At 39.2% G+C, this 27,631-nt stretch overlaps 3 protein-coding genes across 3 annotated transcripts; 1 reads left to right on the forward strand and 2 right to left on the reverse strand.

The window, feature by feature from the left end:
- Window positions 1-2,096: 2,096 nt before the first annotated feature.
- Window positions 2,097-20,980, forward strand: LOC135466563 (transforming growth factor-beta receptor-associated protein 1-like). Its single transcript, XM_064744113.1, has 22 exons — window positions 2,097-2,295; window positions 3,381-3,433; window positions 3,697-3,790; window positions 4,406-4,504; window positions 4,774-4,860; window positions 5,339-5,443; window positions 5,920-6,054; window positions 7,406-7,566; window positions 7,952-8,084; window positions 8,390-8,485; window positions 9,341-9,445; window positions 9,758-9,949; window positions 10,843-11,036; window positions 11,532-11,600; window positions 12,634-12,706; window positions 14,733-14,867; window positions 15,810-15,910; window positions 16,503-16,614; window positions 16,934-17,094; window positions 17,625-17,697; window positions 17,979-18,169; window positions 18,619-20,980. The coding sequence occupies exons 1-22, from the start codon at window positions 2,221-2,223 to the stop codon at window positions 18,758-18,760; spliced, it is 2,586 nt and encodes an 861-aa protein (XP_064600183.1). The 5' UTR covers window positions 2,097-2,220; the 3' UTR covers window positions 18,761-20,980.
- Window positions 20,981-21,080: 100 nt separating this feature from the next.
- LOC135467378 (small proline-rich protein 3-like) lies at window positions 21,081-22,094 on the reverse strand. The gene is made up of 2 exons (XM_064745152.1): window positions 21,992-22,094; window positions 21,081-21,574 (listed from the first exon to the last, which is right to left on the reverse strand). The coding sequence occupies exons 1-2, from the start codon at window positions 22,092-22,094 to the stop codon at window positions 21,081-21,083; spliced, it is 597 nt and encodes a 198-aa protein (XP_064601222.1).
- Window positions 22,095-22,185: 91 nt separating this feature from the next.
- On the reverse strand, window positions 22,186-23,507 carry LOC135467379 (skin secretory protein xP2-like). Its single transcript, XM_064745153.1, has 2 exons — window positions 22,709-23,507; window positions 22,186-22,670 (listed from the first exon to the last, which is right to left on the reverse strand). The coding sequence occupies exons 1-2, from the start codon at window positions 23,505-23,507 to the stop codon at window positions 22,186-22,188; spliced, it is 1,284 nt and encodes a 427-aa protein (XP_064601223.1).
- Window positions 23,508-27,631: the final 4,124 nt, after the last annotated feature.

The raw sequence follows: 27,631 nt of genomic DNA on the forward strand, positions 1-27,631 counted from the left end.
TAATGGTCTTGGCTGTTGCCAGGTTTATTATGTGGGTACGCATAAATATCCTATTTTGCATACAAAGATAAAGATATTTATAAAGAGAGAGTGGGAGAGAAAAATAGCCATGTTAGGGTGGAAATCTGTGTACAGTATGTGAATGTTTTGTGAAAAGTCATTGATGGCTATATGGGAATAAATTTTATGTTGCAACAAACTGATACTCTCTAAGTGTTTGACTCATATTTTAGTCTGCAAACTTTCTTTTTGATATTGTATTTATTGCATGGTGGTATAGCTTAATGTTGACGTTGCTGTATATTATTTGATAAATGACAAATTTCATGCAAGCACATAATGTGCTCTAACATGGGGGTAGGACAGACAATGTCTGTGTATGTATAATACAGGAGTTGGCCTTGAATGGTGATTTCTTGATGAGCAAGACCTGAAGCAATACATGTACTTATCATTTTCAGGCCGGCCCGAATAGCACAGTTGGTTCAGCGTCCACTTCAGGAGAGGTAGATCCAGAATCTATCCTGGGTCGAGTCACTCCTAAGACTTTAAAAGAGGAAGTTGTAACTTCCTCGCTTGGCGTTCAGTATGAACGGGATAGTGCAATGACTGGTTGACCCGTATCAGTATAATGGTTTGGGCAGGGCGGCTTACTTGCCTTCGGTATGTCCTCTCAGTGAAGCAGCACTAGATAAAAGAGCGGTGGAAATCCGTCCTGCAACAAGGAGGTACATTACATACACCCTAAGGATTCCTTCGTCATCATATAACAGAAAAACTGTTGAGCACAACGTTAAATCCCAAGCACTCACTCACTCACTATAATTTTCTGGTGGTTTAATAAGTAAAGCATGTCCAAAAAGACTACTTTTATGTTAAATTTATCACAAAAGAAATTGTACTAAGCAATCTTTAACGTTATGCCCTGTGTTATTCACTTGGAGGATGAGTTCAAGTCCAGCTCATGCTGGCTTCCTCTGTCATCGTACATGGAAAGGTCTGTCAGCCACCTGTGGACGGCCGTGGATTTCCCCTGGGCTCTACCCAGTTTCCTCCCATCATAATCCTGCCTCTGTCATACAAGTGAAATGCATGTATTCTTAAGTACTTTGTAAAACACCAATCAAACAAATAAATAAATCATTTGAAGAAACCGAAATATCTGGTGGAGTGTACTGCTGGCCTTTGGCGCATAACCATAACTGACAAACTTTCCATGCATGGTGAACAGATTTTCTCCCAGTATGACGATGAGATTGATGTGGATGTAAGTGATCTTGAACAAAGTTCTTGTAAGGCCACTTAAACTGCCCTCTTGACGGTGTCAACGGCTTATCGGTACCAAGCCCCCTTAGAGCAATAGAGGCAGGCAATCTCAAAGCTGAGAATAAACCAACACCTAGCATGGCTCTGAGCGATTAAAAGACAAGCATCTAAGTAATGTTAATGACATAATACTGGGCTGGTACCAAAAGAGTGCACTTTAGTTATTTGGCACCGATATGGCTTCCACTCTTGATTTATTTCTATACCATATTTGATTGTTTTGTAAACGCCATATCGGCATCCAAGAAATTTTCACTCTTACATTGGTGTCAATTCATGGATGGAGGATATCTGAGTGCTTGAGATAAACCACTGACATCTGGCAAATTGCTGACAGTACATGATGTGCACTGAACATGTCCAGCACAGATGTGCACTCCATATTCGTGGTATATAAGTGACTTCACAAGCATTGTCAACCTGTTGTTGTCAACTAGGCTTCACGAACTGTGAGAGTGGGGAAACTAACCAATTTCCTGTCCAAGGCCGAAATTGAACTCATAATTCGTGTCAACCTGGTTATGGGTCTTAACCACTCAGTCCTGCAATAAACCTCTTGACATAGCACTACAAGCATATCGGTACATACATTGTAAGCAAAGCATCTTAGTGGAAAATTATGCCAGTATACTTAAAAAATTTTTGGTTATAATAACTGACTGTGACATTTGAACTCTGTCTGATCAAGTATCAACTGGTCACCCCAGAGCAATTGTGGGAATCCTGTGGGTTATCTCCCCTTTGTGGTGGGTGGTTCCCGGCGAGGAAACATGGCGCGGTGCGTCAAAGAAAAGGAAGTGAGAGATGCAGAATGTGAGATGTAACAGCAGTCACTATGTTTCTCACGAACAGATGAGAATTATCCCGCCGGATGTATCCCTGTGATCAAACAGGATGAGTGTGAAGGCCTTTGAACTCGTGCCCGCCATTGAGCGGGTGAAACTGATGTCGGACAAGGCGAAGACACAGGTTGCTGCAGCCAGTGTTGTTGTTGTACCACCTGTCATTATGGGATACGATGCTTGCATGATCACATTACAACAATTAAACAAAAAAATCAGATCGCCGATTCGCTGATATTGGTTGCATCTTTAATAAATGAGTGAATTGTAAATCCAAATGAAACAAAGAGGAAATGCATTATTTTCTGAACAACGTGTGACAGGCCTTATACCAGTGTTAATTAAACTCAAGTTGGAGATAAATTATATGCAAAGACTTGGATCTTTTGAACTGCTAGCACTTCAAGAGATAGGCAGACAGAACGAAATTAGTTCTTTGTATTATCATCTAATAACTTTGGTTAAAATTAATAATAAATGGTTTTGGGTATCAAGTTAAATCTGCAGTCATTTTTAATTGGTCAAATTTGGAATTATGCAGTCATTCAAAAAATTATATTGAATATTTTGAAACATTACTCATGAGTAGAACCATTTAGAAATAGGCTGTCTGTTGTTTTCATGTTCTGATTTATCTTGTGTGGTCATTTTCATTAAATTTTCAACCCATATAATAGACTGAATGCAATGGTTATCATCCTTTCCTGCTATAATAAGACTTAGAAGTTAGTTGACTTTGTGGATTAAAATTTTATATATGTATGTATGTAATAAACAATGTTTAATACATTGAATTTAATGCATCAAGTTGGTTAGCGCGCTAGCACAGCGTAATGACCCAGAAGCTGCTCACCAATGCGGTCGCTGTGAGTTCAAGTCCAGCTCATGCTGGCTTCCTCTCCGGCCGTAAGTGGGAAGGTCTGCCAGCAACCTGCAGATGGCCGTGGGTTTCCCCCGGGCTCTGCCCGATTTCCTCCCACCATAATGCTGGCTGCCATCATATAAGTGAAATATTCTTGAGTACGGCGTAAAACACCAATCAAAAAAATAAATTAATTAATGCATCAAATTTGGGTGCATTTAGTTCAGAGATTCCAGTATTCAAATTCTTATTTATAATACCCTAAAAATAAGTTTTTTGCACTGAGCACTTCTATGCTTTCATGAGGTGTTGTATGTATTGTTGACTTATGAGATCTTTTCTCATTGCAGATTGAGTGTATTGAACTATGTGGGAAGAACCTTTACATTGGAACCAATGACTGGTATGTATTAGACAACCATTTGAAAAGGAAAACCGTACAGTTCTTGTGTTTGCATTTGTTACTGGTATTTAATTATCAAGCTAGTATTATCTGTAGTAAGTGATGTATAGTGACACATAAAGTAAGCTTTTTGGTATGACACTTGTGGAATTACATGTACGTAGTTGATATTGCTATATAGGACTCTTACAATGATAGAACATATTGGTTTGTTTGCTGATGAGACAGATTGTTTCGAATCCTGTTTTTTTTTTGTGTTTCAGCTTTGTGATACATTATGTCCTTGAAGAGAAAACCAGTCAGTCTGGAAAAGTTGTGTATGGCAGTGAAAAACAGGGCCACAAGTATTTGACACTGGTAAGCCTGGTTGTTATGTGTGCACTTTTCTTAGACATACAGGTTTTGGCCTGTCTTAAACACAGTAAATCGTCAACCTTTTCAACCACTGAAGCACTTTTTTAGTGGAATTTATGGACACTGTTAATATGAAAATGGCAAGGGAAAGGATGTGTTTGTGTCATTAAAGAGGAAAGCTTCTTAAAACTGTGCAAGTTATTTCTCCACACCCCAGAGTTCTCTCAGAATGTTTCAAAATATTGGTTGCATTGGCGGTTGAAATGGTTGAAGAGTTAGGGTACGTGTTCAGATAACCTTTTAATTTTTTTAGAGAATTATTAAAATAGTGAGTAGAGTTAAACAATCACAGTACACATTTCACATCTAAAACATCTGAGCATCAGTGTTATTAGAGGATGTGTTAAATTTGGTATACTCTGGAAAACATTGAAAGTACTAAATTTGTAGTTTGCCAGTATGTTGGACTGATTTTGTTATTAAGAATGTAAAGCCCTCTTCATTTGTATAAAATAATAATGTATAGAAATTAAACCCGGTCCTGAGTGAAAAAGATCATTTGAAAAATTTTTGATCCATTTTTAGTAATTTTATAAATCATTTTGCCTTTAATTTCAGAAAAAACCAATTAGCCAGCTGAAGGCTGCCCCTGCCCTGAACAGAATAATGGTGCTGTGTGACTCTACACTGACCCTTCTGAACATGTTTGACCTTGAGGTGAGATGAGTGATAAGTAGACAAAGTGATGCGGATGGAAACATTGAGCAGTATTACAAAGTTGACGTTTTGAGGCCTCCCAGTATCGTTATGATTACCGTATACTGAATTCTAACAGATTTAATCATAGCAACATTAGAGCATTGTGTGTAGCATCTAATCAGAGATGTCATTGTTCATTTTATGCCATTTCATGTGTAAAACCGTTTTAGAGAGAATACGATAATCTTGATAAAGAATTATACTTGATGTTACTTTTTTTTTCCTAGCCAATCCTGACAGGTGCCAAGATCAAGGGTGTGGTTTATTTCTGTCTCAACGAGAACCCTGTACACTCCAATCCATTCAGTGTAGAGGTACATGTATGGCCTACTTATATATCAACTTCAGCACCTTCTTTATCTGTATATGACATGTTTGTCGAGTTGTGAGATATTTAACAATGATTTCTCCTGGGTGAAAGTTAAGATGGTAATATATTACCAGTGTCGGGTATCCTGGTTCAAGAAGATTTGAAAATTCCACGTATTCAGTCATACTTGCCAACGCTTAGCCCAAATATTTTCACTCCAAGATTCTTTTCAACGTTACTGATTTAATATCTTTAAATTAAATATATATTTAATTCTTTATTTTTTTATATCTCTGTTTCTCGGTATGTTTATAAGGGCGAAATTTGTTTTAAACTCACTTTTCCAAATTTGCTTGTGATTTGGTACCAAATTTGAACATTTTATTTGACCTTCTTTCTATTTGTACAAAGTCATGATTCTTGCCTGGTATTTGCGGTACCTCCTGTTTGCACTTGTGCGCTGTCACCGTTGTTGTTGACAGGTATGCGTGGCACTGAAGAAGAGGCAGATCCAACTGTACACAGTGACAGAGGATAAGATCATCCATACGCGGGACATTTCTTTACCAGAGCCTGCTCTCATTCTGGTGGGTACAGGCAAGAATGTGCACTCTGCCATGAAAGATCAAGTCAAGCTAGTTTTGAAAATTCACACATATCACAGTAAGATCTATCTGATGTTGATGTGTGTCATGTCTGGTGTCAGTGTTCTGTTACTGGTAGGTGTCATGACTGGTGTTGGTGTTTTGTTACTGGGTGGGGTATCATGTCTGGTGTCGGGTTTTCCTCCTGGTTGTTGTCATGTCAGGTACCTTTGCTCTGTCACAGAGTAAGGTGTAATGTTAGGTGTCTGTGTTCTGTGACTTGATGTTGTGTCATGCATATGTCCATTAACTGGATTGGTGTCCTGTCTGGTGTCAGTTTTTGGTGTTCTGTTACTAGGTGTGATGTCATATCTGGTGTTTGTGTTTTGTGAGTGGGTAGAGTGTCATGTTCTATGATTAGATGAGGTATCCTACCAGGATATAAATTTGTAGACGTTACTGATGTTTATATTCCACAGAGTATGGATGGAGTGTTTGTATGTGCTGCCTTGACCTCCCAGTATTGTATGATTAACTATGAGAGTAACAATGTCCAAGATCTCTTCCCACTGGAGAATGAACACACAAAAGCTATCATCAAGAGGATCAGTAAGGTAAAGAACTATGCTAAATAAGTAACTTAGTCTCATTATCCGTTAACAACCAGTTTAACCACTTACTAAAGTAATTCCTCCAAAACAAGTAAGTTTTCATCATAGATTTTTTCAGAGTGTCCTCAGTGGCAGAGCATTCAGTTCAAACCATTATCATTTGACGAGCTATTTCACTAGTTCTCTTTGCCTTGTCTTATGCTCATTAATTACGACACTGTTGTTGGGAAACAAATCTTTTGTTATAAATGGTATGTGGTATAGAAAGTTCTTCATCCACTGACAGACAGTGATGTAGGAATGGACACATTTTAATGGCAGATGTAAATTGTGAGTCAAATCAGCATAGTATCATAGCCCAAATTATATCCAGGATTTTAAAGATGTGTCCTTATTTAAAAAAAGAATGACCAAATACAGAGAAGGCCGGGCTCTTCCACTACCAGGCATGGCACCACTTTTCTGTCCAACCATTATTGCACAGTTCGTTCAAAGCAGCAAACTCTCTTGATAGGTGGTTTGTGCCAATTTTTACACATTATTTCTAAGGTTAATCTCTGCGTGGAGATTTTAGCAGCACCAATAGGTGGACAAACCTTTTTGTTATTATGGAGTTACCTCCCCTCCGTTGCCGTTGCGAACTCAGTGATTGATAAATATGAAAGATAAAGCCCCATCATTCCTTTGATTCTTTAAAGGGTCCAGAATGACCCTTGATCTAACCCTGATAGTTACCTTTGAATAATAACATAATCACCAAAAGCCTAAGTTCAAAGATGGTACAAGATGTGAAGGTTTTCCTCACTGTAACATTTGACTGATGTTTGCAACAGTGTCAGTACACGTATTTGTTATTAAGTGTGTTATAATGTGGGAGTGGTATAAGTGTAGTGAGGTGCAATGATTTTCTCCTTGTTCTGCCAAGTTTCTTTCCCAAAGATGACTGCCAATTTATATCTGCAATTTTGTTAAATACTATAATTCTTGTAAGTTTTGGAACATCAGGCGTGGTCCTGTTAACCAATATACATGTACATGTAATTGTAACAAAAACACACAATTTCTCTCTTGTCACATGACTAGTCCATCTAATGAACAACATATAAGATATGCTCTCCCGAAGAAACTGAGAGGGAAATGTAATTTTTGGCTTTCATGACTGCTGTCATTGTCCTAAAAGTTAGAAGATTTGCAGTATACATGACATAATTTAACTACAATCAAATAAAACAAACCAATATGTTTTCAAGGCATATTATGTAGAGAGCCAGGTTTTTGCTTGGGCATGTCATAATCATGGTAGCATTCACAAGTTATTCAGATGTTTAGTGTGCTGCTTTCTCATTGGTCACAGGAGGAGTTTCTGTTAAGTGGTCCCAGTGCTCTTGGCATGTTCGTCACATCTGCAGGGATATCCCAGAGGCCTCCTCTACAGTGGAACAACAATCTGATAGGTGTGACATTCGTCCATCCCTATATCGTCTCCATGAATGATGAGTTCATATCCGTTCACAGGTAACTGATGTCATATTGCATTTGGTTTGTTAAACCTCTAGTTAGAGGCTTGCTGTTGTGCTTGTAAGTCAAGATATGTGAACATTGTAAATTTAATACTAGGCGAAACTCCTTTAATAGGAGACCTTATTCCAAATAAAATATTTGATTAAGATACAACGGTATTCTTGAAAATTTGTTGGATTTAAATGATTTTTGTTAAATGCATTAGACTTCATTTTGTACAAAGACTATTTAATAATTTGTATATTTCTTTATTTATTAGTGTTGATTGATTTTAGTTTTGTTTAAGTACCAATTAAGCACTTTTCGGGCCTAGGATTCTACATACGTACTTCATGTAAGAAGAAACATGAATAAAAATGGTTTGCATTTGACCTAACAGTATTTTAGATCAGCAGCAGAAACAAAGCATACCATTTCAAGGTGGTTCATACCTAGGCGAGTATGATGGGAAGATTTTTGTGTCGTCTGCCAAAGAGATATACAGCCTTGTTCCTGTAGCCTGGGAAAAACAGGTTTGTCTTACAAGGTCATTTAGCATTTTTTTAGAGTAGTACATTTATATTAAAAAATTTTACGGTAGAATTTTTTTTGTTATTTTTTTTTTTTTTAGTTTCACGGGTGCTGGAAACCAAATTTTTTGTTCTTTCTTTTTTAAACATATATTTTTGCAACCTGAAATAAAAAGCCTCAATGGCGAGTTGAATATCTTTGTTGTAAGTTGTCAAAAAGGAGCATCCAGTTCAGTTAGCTCCATTTTAGTTAGAATATGCCAGTAGTGCTTCTGTGAATAACAATATTGATGTTTCTCTGCTGACAGATCCAGTCCCTTCTGGCAGACAAGAGAGTAGCTGAGGCTTTAGAGCTCACCAAGAATGCTAAGAAGACTGGGCTGAGCCGAGAGAAGTTTATGAGAGTGAGTTTCTGGATTACACATTAAGTTTACGCCATAATCGGTGGCCAAATCACTTAGCCATAAGAGACCGCTTCAGTGTCACAAGAAAACACAATATATGTACACCCACTTATTTACTTGTTGTCATATGGTACAAAAATTGTTAAGTACAATGTTAAACCCCAAGCTTACATGCATACTTAGCCATAAGAATGAGTTTATGGATTACAAATAAAGTTTGCACCATAACCGTTAAATACTCAATCTTAATTTAAGTCAAATTTAAAACTCATAACAATGCTAATTTTGTGCGAATTTGGAGTTAAGATTGTGATAGATATGCCTCATATTCCAACTATTAAGTGTTCACAATGTGTACCCAAGGATTAGGTCCAAATTAGCATTATGGTAGATCTTTTGTATTAATCAGATGTAAAATTCAGAGCTCACTTTCACAAAACTTAATCTGAACCCCATGTTATATAAAAAAAAGTTACAAGAAATATGATTGATGAAGTGTTGTGAAATTGACGTCCGATATGAAACCCAATCTGACATCCAGTTTAATCAGCGTCAGACTGCATCCAGTAGTAAGCATTATGTCATCTTCTATGAGGTGCATTTAAAGGTTGGTAAGTAAGTACTCTAATAAGATGTTCCTTATTAGTAAACAAATTCTTAGCTTATTAGCACAAATCGTTATTATCGTTATATCGTTATGAAGTAATCATTATTCCCGTTATATAGCAATGTCAAACTATCCCAGTTTCGTGTTTGTTTGTACAGATCTAGGATACCAGTTATGAAAACATTTAGCTCTAGTGAAAATTTAAACATGGACATATCACAGCCTTGTTCTGTTTTTCTCTTGAGCAGTTGTTTCGTCGCATCCAGCAGCAGGCGGCATTCATTGAATTCAGTCAGCAGCACTTTGAGGAGGCCAGAGAGCTGTTTAAAGGCGGCCAAATTGATGTCAGAGAGGTCAGTGTGCTCCAGTTTTTTTCTGCTTTGTTTTCCTCACAGTTGCAAATCTTTGTTATTACACCTAATGCCCAAGTGCATCCATGTGTGACTCTTATTCATTTCACATTATTAAATGTATAATGTAGTCTTTTACGATTCATAATATGACTTTTACTTTTAAAAAATGTATCTTTTAATGATTATTAAGAAATCTAATTTTTGGGCAGAAGTGAATCAGAGTCAAGTCTAGATAATATATTCATGGTACCAGCATTATTTATTCTATAATTTTCACATTCATGAATTTCTGTATGTTGAATACTTGAATAGGTACTCAGCCTTTACCCCAAAATGCTGCCTTCCTCTTCTAACTTTGCCCGGGCTGTTCCCCCTCTCCATGACATCGCTGACCTCAATCAGCTGACCAAAGGTGACATAGAGGTCATGAAGGAATACAAATACTTCCTTAGGTCCTATTTGGAGGAGATCCGTGGAACAAGAGAAGGCATGGGATTTAAACAGGTCAGTATCTTCCACAGCACCATTATTTGTCATTATATCAAGTTATTTATGTACATGGTGTTTAACACAGTACTGAAAAACTTTCCCGTTACACGCCCTTTACCAGGTTTACAAGTAAGGACATGAAAGTGTCCTGTTGCCAGGTACATGACAGATCTACTGACTTAAAGCTGCAGACTATTTAGAGAGAGGCTCACATTGGCAAACTTGTTTGTCTGGCCTTATGAACTACAGTGAGAAGAATGATTAATTAGACAGCAACGGTCCTCCGTAATAATTTGTTTATATATACTTGTACGTATATAGAAGAGAAAAGGCCCATGTACAACAGCAATTATATATAAGTTGAGTTCAGTGACCTGGTTGACAGCAGCATGTGATGAAAATCTGTGAAGATGCTTGCCTTTTGTACAGCAGCAATGTTATCTGTTTAACTTACTTGCCCAGGAGGTATCCACAGTGCTGTATCCCTTCTTTACCCCACCTGCTGCCAGGATGACAAAAATTTAGATATGAAACATGTATTTAAAAAAATAATCAATGCTGAAGTCTCATAATTGTATTACTGCAACCTTTTCGCTTGTTTGCAAGGTGTTTATTTAAACATATTCTGAAGGTTTTATTCTGTGTAGATGGAAAACATTACACTATTTGTGAAGCCCTGAAATTGACCAATCGAAGCAATGTAGTCTTGTCTTCAAAGTCAGATAAGATGTGCATAAGATGCCCTGAAAGTTGCTCTTTTATTTGTGAAAAGGTTGAGGAATGAGGCGAAATCCAAATATTGGTAGATGTTTTGATGATATAATGCACAGTGCTTTCCTTCTGGGTGAAAAAAAATCAAATAGAAGGTGTTACCAGAGAAATCAAAGCCGTAGTTCCTTTTCCAACAGGAGATAGATGGAGCACTTCTGAAGTTGTATGCAGAGGTTAACTCCCCTGAACTAATCCCCCTGATCGCCATTGACTCTGGCTGTGACCTCAAGGACTGTACAGAGGTGCTAGAGCAGTACCACAGGTATCACGCCCTCGGCCTGCTCTACAAGTTCCACGGGGAGAATGACAAAGCTCTGCACACATGGAGCAGGTAAGAGTTGATTTTTTTGTCCCAAAAATTGAATGTGTGATAGCAAGCAAACTCCATATAAAGTCTTACGTTGAGAGGTGAAACTTACTTTTCCAGTAGGATATCATCATTACCTTCCAGAGCACCCTTCTAAGATCAACAAAATTCTCAGATGAAAAAAAAATGAGCAAAAATTTAGGTCATTTACATGTACCTTATGAGCTGTTCTACACCACAGGAAATAGACCATGTTTATGTGGCAGGACCTAACATGCTAGTCATTGTTTTCCATGCTTCAAACATTTTGCAAGATACTGAACATATCTGCATATGTCTCTAGAAATAATTTCTGTATTTGAGTTATCTAATTTCAACGTGCAAAACTTAACTTTACCTGCAGGAAATGTGAATTTTTCGTTGCCCTCTCAAATTAGGAAATACTTGCACATATGTGAGTTAATAGCTAAATTGGCAGCTTTGACGCTTCATTTGTTGAGATGTTTTTATCATTACCAGGCTTGTTAATGGCGAGATTGAGGATGAGTCCTTCCCAGGGTTTGAGTTTGTTGTGGAGTTTCTGGCAAAGTAAGTTTTCTGACAATCTTCTATCACAACATTATGTGTATAAAGCTTTCTTGATGTACATGGCATACTTATGAGGCTGCTTGTTAAAGTCTTGTAGATATTTCCACACATAATTGTGTTTCACAGTAACTCAGGTGATTGTGGTACAAGTTCCCTGTAATGAAGATTTGCATTTGACAACAGAAGATATATATGGATCATAACTTCTATTTATTCAGTGAGCGACGTTTCAGTATAGATACTACCTTAATTCCTCAACTTTTTCGCATAGAAAGATTAACTTTCTGTGTAGTTTATGCTCATTTTTAATTTGTTTTTGGAACAAAACTACGTTGGTTGGTTTGGCCATTTTCATGGCTTCACATAAAGTATAGTTTTATCAGGCAATACAGAATAATGCCTTCAGTAATTGCTTGAATGAAGGCCTTGCAAACACACAAAAAGTTTGAAAAATTACAGTAATACTGCTGTCTCTCCGGCCGTAAGTGGGAAGGTCTCTCAGCAACCTGCGGATGGTCGTGGGTTCCCGCGGGCTCTGCCCGGTTTGCACCCACCATAATGCTGACCGCCGTCGTATAAGTGAAATATTCTTGAATAAATAAATAATACTGTTGTTAGGCATGATATGCTTGATAATGGTATTAGTATCTACATGAAAACATCACCCCCTGAATGAATAGCAGTTATACCGAAATGTCGCTCACTGAATAAATAGAAGCTGTAATCCATGTATATCTTATGTTAGCCAACCAAGCTTCTAAATGCAGTTGAAAGAAGTCACTTTGCATTTGACATGAGCTGAAGTATCTTTTACCTTTAATCAGAAGAAAGAGCAAGAACTGAAAGCCTTATCGGTCACACATGCTTGTTTCAGTAAATGAAATTAACTTTAAATAAATTATTAGAATGTTTAACTGATCTGGGTTTAGCGCCACACCAGTAGTATTAAAGCCATATCTTGGCAATAAATTATATAATGATGTGAAGAATAAAGCCATATATTACTCTGAATCATGAAATGTTTAATTTGTAGTTTAAGTGATCATGAGTTGATATGGAAGTATGTGGACTGGGCTTTGGAGAAGGATGAAGACATTGGAGTGAAGGTGAGTGTGATACACTGTGATATCACAGCCTGCCAGCTGGGAGCATTTGGACATTAGTTCATTAAGATTGGAGCAGAGGGAAAGGTTCTAAAGAATAATTTTAATTGTTCATACATCATGATTCCTGATCATGAAATTTTCCAAGATCAGTGCTTACGCAGGGTTTGTAGGGGTCCTTAAAATCCTGGAAAGTCCTTGATTTTAGATGAAGTGATTTCCAGACATGGAAAGTCCTTGATTTTAGATGAAGTGATTTCCAGACATTGAAAGTCCTTGATTTTAGATGAAGTGATTTCCAGACATTGAAAGTCCTTGAAAATCATGTATTTTTAAATAAGTGCTTGAAATTTAGAAATTTGTCCTTAGTATTTTTTTGTTACAAGTAGTTTACTGCCAAATAAACATGTATGTTAAATGCTTAGTGAAATTTGCTTAAATATACTGTAGACCAAAAATAGTTGAACACAAGTGTAACTGTGATTATACATACCGATGTTAAGGGAGGTAACCATCGCTAGATGTCGCTCCTGTCAATCTGATACCGCTGTCCTGTTTCTGAAAGTGATAGGATACAAACCAAAAGCTAAGTTCGTCTTCTTGAGGATGGACTCTCACATGTTACTCCAGACTTCACCATGCCAGGAAAGCACATCTTTAGCAACCTTTACATGTGATATGGGTGCAATAAAAACGATGCGATTGATGTAGCCTCGTCCAAAACTGATGCCAACTGAGCGCCAGTGCTGACGGAAATGCTGGCAGATTAAAAGTTAACTGGATGAACTGAAAACAGTTGCCATACATGAGACATTATTCATTTTTTTTTTTGTATTTTTTTATTTATTTATCTTTTATGATATACATATAATGATTTTGAACATGAAGTTACATGAAAATCAGCTGGTGGCCATGTAAAGCTTAAAGAATAAATCGGTTCATTTCATATAATTGAATTTTCTTGTTTTCTGACCTGAAATTGTCAAGAATAACTTGCAGTTGTGATGTACACTAGATATGTAAGATAATGGCTTAAAAATCTCAAAATACATGCCAGAATCTTCTATTATGTGATATGGGGAAAGGTACCTGATGCTACAGAAGTGTGGGCATTGAAGTGCCATGCTGTACATGTAGGTGCCTGATGCTACAGAAGTGTGGGCATTGAAGTGCCATGCTGTACATGTAGGTACCTGATGCTACAGAAGTGTGGGCATTGAAGTGCCATGCTCTACATGTAGGTACCTGACACTACAGAAGTGTGGGTATTGAAGTGCCATGCTGTACATGTAGGTACCTGACGCTACAGAAGTGTGGGCATTGAAGTGCCATGCTGTACATGTAGGTACCTGACGCTACAGAAGCTTGGGCATTGAAGTGCCATGCTGTACATGTAGGTACCTGACGCTACAGAAGCTTGGTGATTGAAGTGCCATGCTGTACATGTAGGTACCTGATGCTACAGAAGTGTGGGCATTGAAGTGCCATGCTGTACATGTAGGTGCCTGATGCTACAGAAGTGTGGTCATTGAAGTGCCATGCTGTACATGTAGGTAACTGACACTGATGCCCAATAAAGTCACACTGCATATGTATATCATGTATACTGACAAGCCAAGTCCAAGTCATCTTGCGCAGTTCCAATGGTAGTTCAGGGATATGACTGTAGGTTTTCAAATTACCAGTCAGACACTGTGACCATTGTGGGGGATGTCATTGTCAATCAGATATGTGGGGTTAATGTATGTCTATGTCATTGTACAAACAAGTTAATATAAAAAGTATGGTTGCTCATTTGCATGTGGATTAAGATCCTTGAAAGTGCCTGAAAACAAAACTATTTAAGTCCGTGAAAGTCCGGGGAAAATCTTTTGTTTATTCCCTTGATTCATGTTCATGTAATGGTATATGAATAAGTATGTATTATCTTGAATTTTTAATGTCCCCTGAATGTTTGCTAGGAAAATTGACACTTTAAAGTATGACCTTCCAGACTATGCAATCATCAGCCAAGTGTGATATGTTTCAGATTTTCACGGAACGTCCTGCGTCAGAAGCTCAGACAGAGAGATTGCGGCCTGACACTGTTGTCGACTATCTACACAAATTCCCAAAGGCTGTCATTTCTTACCTGGAGTATCTTGTCTTTCAGAAAAAACTTGAGGTTTGTAGAAGTTTAACTTAATAATTCTGTATGTAAGTGGGAAGGTCTTCCAGCAACCTGCGGATGGTCATGGGTTTCTCCCGGGCTCTGCCTAGTTTCCTCCCACCATAATGCTGGCTGCCATCGTGTATGTGAAATATTCTTGAGTATGGCATAAAACACCAATCAAATAAATAAAATACATAATAATTATATAGAATGAAAAACTAAACTTGTCATACATGAATTTTAGGTGCATATTATTATATATCGTTCATTATATTTCTTGAACTTCGGTAAATTTGGTTAAACAGTGACAAATAATACCATGGTCAGTAAGCCAAATCATGTAAGTATTGTAAGGGTTGTGTGAAACCACAGCCAAAAAGTAAATTTGGGGACCTTTTGTCAGTAGATTGTAATGTTAGACTGTTTTCTCAGTGGACAATCCACAATTGCTTTAATGAACTGCCCCTGATAACATGTTCGAGACTGTTGTATATTAACATGCTAATTTTTTCAATAGCTGAGACATCCTGCAGAAAGTCCTTTTCTTACTCAGACGCCTCAGTAAATAAATGACCCATGTTAAAACACGAGATGTCAACAATTTGATGTACTTAGTGACTCTTTGAGCTGCTGATGACAGTTACATATGGCATCCTTTTCTGTTCTTGTGTATGATCTGTGACAGTTACATATGGCATCCTGTTCTGTTCATGTGTGATCTGTGACAGTTACATATGGCATCCTGTTCTGTTCATGTGTGATCTGTGACAGTTACATATGGCATCCTGTTCTGTTCATGTGTGATCTGTGACAGTTACATATGGCATCCTGTCCTGTTCATGTGTGATCTGTGACAGTTACATATGGCATCCTGTTCTGTTCATGTGTATGATCTGTGACAATTACATATGGCATCCTGTTCTGTTCATGTGTATGATGTGTGACTGTTAACAGAAGGAAAAGTACCACACCCACCTGGCTGTGCTGTACCTAGATGCTGTGCTCAAACTGCTTAAGGACCCCAGTGCAAAGAAAGAGGACCAAGACATTGCCAGGTGAGGGCTCAGGGTTTATTACATGACTGTGAAAAACCAATAACCTGTTTGTCTATAGTTTGAGATGTAATGTAACTTTCAGCATTATTTCAGTCATATTAAAGAAGCTATGCTGCAGATTTTTGGCAAATAATCGATCAGTGCAAATGTTTGTTATTATTTTAGAATAGCCAAAGTAACTACCTTCCAAAATATATTAGCCTTCTCTCTGCACATGTTATTGCTCAAAATAGGTAATAAATTTTCTAAAATTTGTAACACTAGTAGCATTATAACTTTTTCAAACTTCAAAATCATTTTAACAGTATAAATAGTACAGGTACCTGTCTGATATTTACTCAAAGGAAATAATTTGAGCCATTCTGAAAAAATGCTGAAAATTTGATTTGATCTAATTGATTTTTGCTTAAAATCTCCAGTATAGTCTCTTCAAAATGGTGTCTCTTTGCACTAATATTTCAACTATGGTGTCACTGAGATGCTATGTGGACGACAATAAACTGCTGACTCCGACTCAGGATGGCATCCAGGTCTTCTTGAAATGTGAAATGGAGTGAGGGATTTAACATGATTCGTGTTGTGTTTGTTTTAGATCGAAGCTACGTCACATGTTACAAATGTCCAACTTGTACCGAGTTCAGTTGATCTTGGGAAAGGTTCGAGAGACTGATATGTATGCAGAGTGTGCCATACTCTACGGAAAGGTAGGATGTTTGTTGAAGTTGATCAAGTTTATTTAGTAGAGTAAAAGTTTGCTGGTGGTGAAGACCTTGCCAGGGCCTACACTACAAGAGTTATCCCCCTTAGTGTGACTGATCATTCATCAGCGTTGTGCCCACTTATATATACTGTTCTTTCACTGTTATTTTGAGTATTCGTGGAAGTTTTTGATTGATTTTTTTAATAAATGAATAGTATTGGCCTCCTTGGAATTTTCGTATAGTTGTGTGTTGAAACAGAAGAGGTATCAGATTGAGGATGTAGATATCATTTGCTTATCAAGTTTTTGTTTGATATTTGCAGCTGGAAGAACATGATAAGGCATTGAGGATTTTAGTTCACAAACTTAAAGATTATGGTGGTGCTGAAAACTATTGTTTGGTGAATTCCCACGGCAAAGAACATTCCTACAGAAAGCGACTGTTCCATATATTATTGAATGTGTACTTAGATCCTAACTATGAGTAAGTACATGAGGACTAAGTGCAAGTGAATAAGCATTGGACTTTATTATACTGGTATCATTATCGTATCAGGAACATTAGTTTAAAATTTGGTACAATATTCCTAGAAATTAATAATTATGGAAACTTACCAACATCAGATGTACTCTTGAAATTAGTTCTGCCTGTAAGCACATATTTGTTGTTTGAGAAAGAATCAAAACATACCTGACATTACATTCTTATAGGTATGTTAATCTTCAGTCATTGACCAATTTCAAACTTTTTTAGAAGTGGGAAATCATCCAGTCTTTGTACTGGGCCGATTATGGCAGTATTTCTCATGCCTCCATGGTACTTAACATTGAAATGTTAGACCTATGGGTGGTCTTTCTCATACCTCCACATGTAAGATTGAAATGCATGTATTTTCAACATTCCCTGCAGTTTTGATGATTTAAGGCACAACTGCCCCATAGTTGGGGTCTGTTCTTGTTCATACAAAGTACAAGCACTGTACCCTGACATCATGTTGTGTTTCTGTTCATCAGAAGGCGAGATGTACTGTTAGGCCCAGCGGTGGCTCTGTTAAATAGTAATGAGTCAGACTTTGATACTGTTAAGGTAAGATATGAATGTATAACTTTATGTTTTTAGCTTAGTTGTTGATCCCTAATATTTAAATTTTATACAAGTTAAAATAACAATCAAATACTTAAGTTTGCTTTCGTGAATGTATTTAAAATGTGCAAAGGCAAATTACTGAGACTAAGCATCCTCAGACTTCATCATGTCAATTTTTGTCAGCATGGTATTGCAGTAAGTCAGCACCACATGTATTACTGTGTCGACATTGAAAGTGAGTCACGTTATGATCTAAGTTCGGTGTATGTGTGTATTGGCAGGTGTTGCAGGCGTTACCTGACTCCTGGTCTGTAGGTCTTCTCTCCCAGTTTTTATCACGGGCCACCCGTAAGAGTATGAACCACTCAAGGACAACTCGGATAGAACGTATGTTAGCTAGGGGAGAGAATTTACAGGTCAAGCAGGCATCTATTCAGCTACAGAGCGATCCTGTCGTCCTGACGGAGGAACAGTGAGTACTTGGAAGTTGAACTGATGACTAACTGAACAAACGAAAATGGCATATTAAAAAAGGATCAAAGGTCAGATACATTTTATGGCCAGCTGAAGACCATTATTCATTCTGACATCAAGCTCTTACTGTCTCAGCTGTGGATTTAGATCTGGAGGTCTTTCAAAAAACTGTTCAAAGAGGGTGGGTTCCTCCACAAATAACATGTGTCAAATAAGAGAAAAAACCAAACACCACTCAAGTAACTTAAGTATGGTGATGTTTATTTGTTACTGACTTATTTTGACATGATAGTTCAGTGTGACTTGCTTATTTTGGAAACATATTGTAAACAACCATGGTGTGAATATTTTGTAAGATCTAGTCAGTCAAGAAATCAAATATTCAGTTTGTGCGAATAACTATCAAGCCAGCAATTTAAGGAATGTGTTTTTTATTCTCTTTTTCAGAATGTGTGCAGTGTGTAACCGAGCTTTCAGTGAGACCACGTTTGTGCGTTATCCAAATGGAGTTGTGACTCATGTACATTGTGCCAAAAACAAACATGTCTGCCCAGTGACTGGCAAACTGTTCAGCACCAAAAAATCCTGACGGCCTGATTGGTTGTTAAGTGGCAGCTGGTCTGTGTCAGGAGAAATGTGACAAAGTGAATACATGTATATGTTTCAGTGTTTGTGCAATCTTCATCTGATTGATTTTGGAATCCCAAGATTGATCTAGCAGCTGTAAATTATGTTTGCAATAAATCTTGTTTGGAGCTTTTGAAATGTCGTGAAGTCGAAAACATGCCAATCTGGGACAAGCCATGACAGTCTTCATGTCACACTGTCTTCATGTTTGTTTTATCACTGTCCAAATTTTAGCCTGCTTTTTGAATAGTCCATTTTTCTTAGTCTTTTTTTATATCTATTACAAATGAATAAAAGGGATTTTGTTTTCACTTAATCCTGTCATAGTGGAAGATAAATAGCATTATAAAAGTTATAGCATTATTTCCATGATTTATGTGTAGATATGTATTTGTTATTTATAAAGTGTAAAATTGTCGGTTGAAACAAATAGTTTACACTACACTTTTATTACCACATGGGTGGGTATATTGACCTGTGAGTCAAATCTTATCACACATTATTGAAACAAAACTGTTGATACAGATAAATAATTGAATTAAACTACAGTCAAGATTGAATACCACAGAAATTGTTCTGATGACAAGTAAAAATAATTGGTTTCAACAGTGATAGATGAAAAAGATTCACCTTGTCTTGTAAGTTGATAATCATTTTCCCTTCTAACAGTATTTACAGTGATCAAGTATCACTGCACAATATCCCTTGTTGTGCAGATCTTGGCTAATTGGTTCAAACACTTGTTATTCAGTCACTAAGACAATCGAGGTACAGGTTCAATCCCAGTCTTGGATACAAAAGTTTTTGATTCTTAACTGTCACTGTTCACAGGTGTCAATATGTGGTCGACGACATTCGTATTGTTATCTAACATTAGCTGACCACTTATCTTTCACCAGTGTGGTGAGCATATCTGAATGGGAAATTTCTTCAATAGTTTGCCAAAGGTTTGTGACTTATTCTTGGCATTCAGGTTTCCTTCCTCGATTAAACAAACTGCCATCGTACAAATGAAGAAAAAATTCTTGAGCTTGGCGTTAAATAACAATGATATATATATATCAAATGCATAAATACTTCCGGTTTTATCCTCTATAATGGTGCCATGTCCTGTATGTACCTTCGGACAAGTTTCATCATTTGTCAGCCAGTGAGAAAGTATATTTTGTTTATTGATTGTCATTGATTTTAGATCCAAATAGCAATAGGGCAATTATGTATGTCAATGGCAGTTGGAATTTGTTGGCAGCAGCAGCATATGATTTGGAAACATGCGTTTTCATTAAAAAAAAAACAACATGTGTTACAATTATACTTCACAGCTTTGTCTGTTTAGGATATTTACAGAATTTAAGTTAAGTATTGTTACTGATACATTCTGATATAATCAGAAAGCAGATTTGCATAATATTAGTACATGTACATGTATGTTGATTTTATGGTTACAGAATGAGCTGTGAATAATTGTTAAGAGATAGAATCGTGAGATTATGACACTGTGCTTGATCCAGGATAAGCGACTGTTGAATGTGTGAATGTGGGATTTAGAATAAAGAAGATGTTTCATTACCTGGGCATTTAGAATGGCTGTGGAAATGAAACACTACTACACTTGTTCTTTTTTTATTGTATTTTATTTATTAGAAAATTTCACTTATCTTTTGGATGATAAAAGAAAAAGAGCATGCTATATTATACAAAATAATACCTCAGCTGAAAGAAAACTGAACTATTGTGAAAGAAGGGGGGTGAGGAATTAGCTGAAGTAACCTCTCTCATCATCAGATGAAATACAGCGGTGATCAACCCATTGTTAATAGTAACCTCTTACAATACATGTACCACACACTTAGAATACAGTGCAATATACTGTAAATCATCAACCCTTTCAACCGCTAATACACTTTTTGTAATGAAATTTATGAATACACTTATTGTGAAAATGATACTAAAATGATTTGCCTGTGTCACTGAAGGTGTAGGCGTCATAAAATTGTGCCAGTTATTTCTCTACACCCTTTTATTCTATCAGAATGCTTCAAAATATTGGGTGATGAGTTCAAAGAATTAGGGTATATGAAGCTTATATGTGATCATGGTCAAGCAGTTGGGTAAGCAATAAAAATTAGATTGGCTTACAGGTGATAGTTTCTGGTTACAGTTTGGAACTGAACGATTTTTGAGCACAGGCCCTGCAGCAAATGATCTGAAGTTTTGTGATACTAGGATAAACATTGTATTCTCACTAATTTTGACAGACTTTTTGTTATGTGGGTAAGAAATTACATGTCATAAGTTTGATTGCTTTTGAATGTGAAATCCTGTCTGTTAGCTTGAGTCCCACGCCATCCTGTGGCTGTATTAAGAGCTGGTTGTGCGGCATTATTCCTGACTAGATGTGAAGCAGTAGTCTGGACTGGGTTTGGGGTACTGCTGGTGGCTGGATGTGGAGCATGAGTCTTGGCAGGGTTGAGGATACTGCTGGTGGCTGGATGTGGAGCATGAGTCTGGACTGGGTTTGGGGTACTGCTGGTGGCTGGATGTGGAGCATGAGTCTTGGCTGGGTTGGGGATACTGCTGGTGGCTGGATGTGGAGCATGAGTCTGGACTGGGTTTGAGATACTGCTTGTGGCTGGATGTGGAGCATGAGTCTGGACTGGGTTTGGGGTACTGCTGGTGGCTGGATGTGGAGCATTAGTCTTGGCTGGGTTGGGGATACTGCTGGTGGCTGGATGTAGAGCATTAGTCTTGGCTGGGTTGTGGATACTGCTGGTGGCTGGATGTGGAGCATTGTTCTTAGTTGGGTTTGCAGTATTGCTCTTGGCTGGGTTTGGGTACTGCTCTTGACTGGATTTGGAGCATTAATCTTGGCTGGATTTGTGTTATTGCCCTTGGATGGGTTGGGGATACTGCTCTTGGCTGGATGTGGAGCATTGTTCTTCGTTAGGTTTGTACTATTGCCCTTGGCTGAGTTTGGGATACTGCTCTTGGCTGGATTTGTAGCATTGCTCTTGGTTGGGTTTGCAGTATTGCTCTTGGCTGGGTTTGGGATGCTGCTCATGGCTGGATTTGGAGCATTGCTCTTGGCTGGGTTTTAGATAATGCTCTTGGCTAGATTTGGAGCATTAGTCTTTGCTGGGTTTGGGATACTGCTGGTGGCTCAATGTGGAGCATTAGTCTTATTTGGGGATACTGCTGGTGGCTGGATGAGGAGCATTAGTCTTGGCTGGGTTGGGGATACTGCTGGTGGCTGGATGTGGAACATTAGTCTTGGCTGGGTTGGGGATACTGCTCATGGCTGGATGTGGAGCATTGCTCTTGGTGGGTTTGGGATACTGCTGGTGGCTGGATGTGGAGCATTAGTCTTGGCTGGGTTGGGGATACTGCTCATGGCTGGATGTGGATCATTAATCTTGGTTGGTTTGGGATACTGCTGGTGGCTGGATGTGGAGCATTAGTCTTGGCTGAATTTGGGATGCTGCTGGTGGCTGGATGTGGAGCATTAGCCTTGGCTGGGTTTGGGATACTGCTGGTGGCTGGATGTGGAGCATTAGCCTTGGCTGGGTTTGGGATACTGCTGGTGGCTGGATGTGGAGCATTAGTCTTGGCTAGGTTTGGGATACTGCTGGTGGCTGGATGTGGAGCATTAGCCTTGGCTGGGTTTGGGATACTGCTGGTGGCTGGATGAGGAGCATTAGTCTTGGGTGGGTGTGGGATACTGCTGGTGGCTGGATGTGGAGCATTAGCCTTGGCTAGGTTTGGGATACTGCTGGTGGCTGGATGTGGAGCATTAGTCTTGGCTGGGTTTGGGATACTGCTGGTGGCTGGATGTGGAGCATTAGCCTTGGCTGGGTTGGGGATACTGCTGGTGGCTGGATGTGGAGCATTAGTCTTGGCTGGTTTGGGATACTGCTGGTGGCTGGATGTGGAGCATTAGTCCTGGCTGAATTTGGGATGCTGCTGGTGGCTGGATGTGGAGCATTAGCCTTGGCTGGGTTTGGGATACTGCTGGTGGCTGGATGTGGAGCATTAGTCTTGGCTAGGTTTGGGATACTGCTGGTGGCTGGATGTGGAGCATTAGCCTTGGCTGGGTTTGGGATACTGCTGGTGGCTGGATGAGGAGCATTAGTCTTGGGTGGGTTTGGGATACTGCTGGTGGCTGGATGTGGAGCATTAGCCTTGGCTGGGTTTGGGATACTGCTGGTGGCTGGATGTGGAGCATTAGTCTTGGCTGGGTTTGGGATACTGCTGGTGGCTGGATGTGGAGCATTAGCCTTGGCTGGGTTTGGGATACTGCTGGTGGCTGGATGTGGAGCATTAGTCTTGGCTGGGTTTGGGATACTGCTTGTGGTTGGGTTTGGGTATGCATCATGCTCCTGGTTGGGTGTGCAGCATTGTTCTTGGCTGGGTGTGGAGCACTGCTTGACTGGGTGTGCAGCATTGCTCTTGGCTGGATGTGGAGCATTGCTCTTGTCTGGGTGTGTAACATTGCGCTTGGCTGAATGTGGAGCATTGATATTGTCGGTGTGCAGCATTGCTGGTGTCTGGGTGTACAGCATTGCTCTTGGCTGGGTTTGCAGCATTGCTCTTGACTGGGTGTGCGGCATTGCGCTTGGCTGAATGTGGAGCATTGCTATTGTCTGGGTGTGCAGCATTGCTCTTGGCTGGATGTACAGCTTTGCACTCGGCTGGACATGGAACATTGCCATGTTCATGAGTGTGGAAAGCTGCTCTTGGCTGGGTGTGAGGAGGTGTTGCTCTTGACAGGGTGCGGAGCTTTGTTCTTGGCTGGGTGTGAAACATTGATCTTGTCTGGGTGTGGAGCATTTCTCTTGGCTGGGTGTGAAACATTGATCTTGTCTGGGTGTGGAGCATTTCTCTTGGCTGGGTGTGGAACATTGCTCTTGGCTGGGTGTTGGGCATTGATCGTGTCTGGGTGTGGAATATTTGCTCTTGGCTGGGCTTGGGGCATTGCTCTTGGTTGGGAGTGGGGAATTTCTCTTGTTTGGATGTGGTTCATTGCTCAAGTTGCATGTGTTTGGAGAAATGTTCTTGGCTGCATGCATGAGAAGAAATGCACTTGGTTGCATGTGTGTGGAGAAATGCTCTTGGCTGTATGCGTGTGGAGAAATGCTGTTTACTGCATGCATGTGGAGAAATGTTGTTTACTTCAATGTTATGACAAAGTGCTCTTGGCTTCATAAATGGAGAGAAATGCTCCTGGCAGCATGAATGTGCAGACATGCACTTGGCAGCATGAGTGTGCGGAAATGCTCTTGATTTGATGCTTGTAGAGAAATGCTCTTGGCTGCATGAGTGTGGTGAAATGCTCTTGACTTTATGAGTGTGGAGAAATGCTCTTGGCTTTATGAGTGTGGAGAAATGCTCTTGGCTTTATAAGTGTAAAGAAATGCTCTTGGCTTCGTGAGTGTAGAGAAATGCTCTTGTCTTTATGAGTGTAGAGAAGTGAGTGTGGAGAAATGCTCTTGGCTTAATGAGTGTGGAGAAATGCCCTTACCTTTGTGGGTGTGGAGAAATGCTCTTGGCTTTATGAGTGTAGAGAAATGCTCTTGGCTTCATGAGTGGAGAAATGCTCTTGGCTTTATGAGTGTAGAGAAATGCTCTTGGCTTCATGAGTGGAGAAATGCTCTTGGCTTTATGAGTGTAGAGAAATGCTCTTGGCTTCATGAGTGGAGAAATGCTCTTGGCTTTATGAGTGTAGAGAAGTGAGTGTGGAGAAATGCTCTTAGCTTTATGAGTGTAGAGAAATGCTCTTGTCTTCGTGAGTGGAGAAATGCTCTTGGCTTTATGAGTGGAGAAGTGCTCTTGGCTTTATGAGTGTAGAGAAATGCTCTTGGCTTCGTGAGTGTGGAGAAATTCTTCTGGCTGCGTAAGTGTAGAAAAATGCGCATAGCTGCATGGCAGTGTGGAGAAATGTTCTAGGATACATGCGTGTGGAGTGTTTGTTCTAGCCGAACATGAAACACTACCCCGTAAATAGTGCAAAAATTGCATTTATTTTAATTAAAATAAATGAAGCATTACCTGCCATTTTTTGGCAACTGCACTGTACTGTTTGCTGCATCAAACTCGCACACATTCTGTTACATAATGTTACTATGAAGTGTTAATCATTGACAGCCTGAAGATCTACATGTGTCTTCACATCGATGTAGGGTAAATGCGAATACAAACCCCACACTAAGGTGAACAGACAGTACAATACCTATATGGCGAGGCCAAGTGAGCTAATCAGGAAGTTACTGTCAGACTAACAGTGATACTCATTCAGTGGGAAAGACAAGTAGCCATTGTTAGCTGTCCGTTTTTTTCTGCTCATTGCTTTACGACTCGCTCTATCACGGCTGGTGCGTTCGCCTTGATGACGTACTCAATGACGTATTACGACGATATCACGTATTACTGGAGACTTCCTTATAGACGTAAAGGAATTATCACATTCATAATAATTAGGGCATGCTTTTGATAATGAAGATTATTAACTTACAAGTGCGGAATTTTACACGTGAAAAATTGCCAATTAGTCCTTTGTATTTTAGTAGAAGCTTCATTGATCGAACAACGCCCAAAACCATCAATTAAAACGGAAACCTTTTTGATAGAAAATGTTTTCTCTTTTGACCTGATGTTCTATTATTTAAGTAATTAAATTCACTCTTGCTGTATTATGTCAAAACTTGTGATATTTACAGTGTTTGGTTTTCGAATTGTGGAAACTGTGCTAAGACTACAAAGAAATTTTTTCAAATACATCGGAAATCCAAATTCTGAAAGTGAAAATTTAATCGACCCTGCCCTGATATTTGACCGCCTCATTCAGTACGTATCGGGTGACATTTACCGCTCAGACGCTTGACCCAACTCGCGTGAACATCAAATGCCATCGTTCCATTTTTTATGATCTATTCATGGCCTGTATACTTGTTCAGGGTGGTCGTGCTCTGAACATGGGAAATGATGCATGAACATTGAACAGGTTGTGGAAAACAAAAACTGAAGACCGGTATCATTGTACCGTAGGCGTATATATATATATATATATATATATATATATATATATGATATACTGGAATTTTGGAATCACGCGACTGGTAGCTCAAAGAAATCTGTCGCCCTAGGCCCGATGTGTGTGTGGCTTTCTCCTTGGCTTACGTCTTATAGTCTGCTTGAAGTTTGGAAGAGGTTTGGAAGATCACACCTGATTTGATACACCTATACATCAAAAGGAACATGCCGTGTTTCTGTGTTACCTCCGTGTTCCTTGGGAACACTGTTCTATTCACATCATAGTTGTAGATTGTCTCTGGGATTAGCACTAGGGGGTGATTTAGTTGTATGTGAAGAGGAGATGTTGTGTGCGAGTAGACGAGTATACTGCTCTCAATAGGGTTAACAAAGTTATGTGTTAAGATCTATTTTTTCAATCTGCTGTAACGGGCTTACCAAGTGACTAAGGCCGTCCCATTCTGCTGTAAAGTTTTGTTTAATCGATGTACTCTTTCTCCTCTGCATCGTCCAGTGACTAAGGTTCCAGAGTCCCAGGCTGGTGAACGTCTTGTTTGGTCCGAACCGTGTGCTATTGCTCCTCTGTCTGACCGTTTGTTCGTTTTGTTTCGCCCGGCAAGAAATTTTCTTTTTTTTTTTTTCTCTACTTCAGGTGAACGTTCCTGGAACTATTCATTCTGTGGGGAATGGTGACTTTGATGTTACATGTATACTGCACAGAGCCACTTTCGAACATATTGCCTTCAATTTGAATGTGCCTACTGTAGATTAAAAATAGATTCTTCTGTCCATTGCATTTTCCTTACTCATTTTCGGATGAATGAATACGATCTGGAAAAGCATTACTTTATTGCTGGTTTCGTTGGCATCTTTGATAATCTCTCACTTAATATGTTTGGTGCCTTACACCACTGCATTCGTGTCTGACGTCTCAACCTTCTAAAGTAACCCTCCTCTTTTCTGGCTGGTTTGTGCGCCCTCTCCAGCAACCTTATCATTCTCTGGCTGGTTTGTGCGCCCTCTCCAGCAATCTTATCATTCTCTGGCTGGTTTGTGCGCCCTCTCTAGCAACCTTATCATTCTCTGGCTGGTTTGTGCGCCCTCTCCAGCAATCTTATCATTCTCTGGCTGGTTTGTGCGCCCTCTCCAGCAACCTTATCATTCTCTGGCTGGTTTGTGCGCCCTCTCCAGCAATCTTATCATTCTCTGGCTGGTTTGTGCGCCCTCTCCAGCAATCTTATCATTCTCTGGCTGGTTTGTGCGCCCTCTCCAGCAACCTTATCATTCTCTGGCTGGTATGTGCGCCCTCTTCAGCAACCTTATCATTCTCTGGCTGGTTTGTGCGCCCTCTCCAGCAATCTTATCATTCTCTGGCTGGTTTGTGCGCCCTCTTCAGCACTCTTATCATTCTCTGGCTGGTTTGTGCGCCCTCTCCAGCAACCTTATCATTCTCTGGTTTGTCGGCCTTCTCCAGCAGCCTTACCATTCTCTGGCAAGTTTGTCCGCCTTCTTCAGCAACCTTACATTTCTCTAGCTGGCTATTGTAGCTATCCATTTCAAAGGACCACATTATTAAATCGATGTTAAATACTGTTTCACCCGTGACGGTTAATTGCTCATGAAAGGAGCAAGTCTTATATCAATTAAACATTCTATGTGAAATATCAAAGTTTTATGTAAGACCTCTGTTTCCAGCACGGGGTCATACTGTAACTATGTATGCATGGCTCGTGTGTATCTTACGTGAATTCAGCAGATTATAAGTATATAAGGGACAAATAAAATACATAGGCCTACCCAGTAAACC

Source organism: Liolophura sinensis, chromosome 6, assembly GCF_032854445.1.
Source record: "Liolophura sinensis isolate JHLJ2023 chromosome 6, CUHK_Ljap_v2, whole genome shotgun sequence".
NCBI classification, from domain to species: domain Eukaryota; kingdom Metazoa; phylum Mollusca; class Polyplacophora; order Chitonida; family Chitonidae; genus Liolophura; species Liolophura sinensis.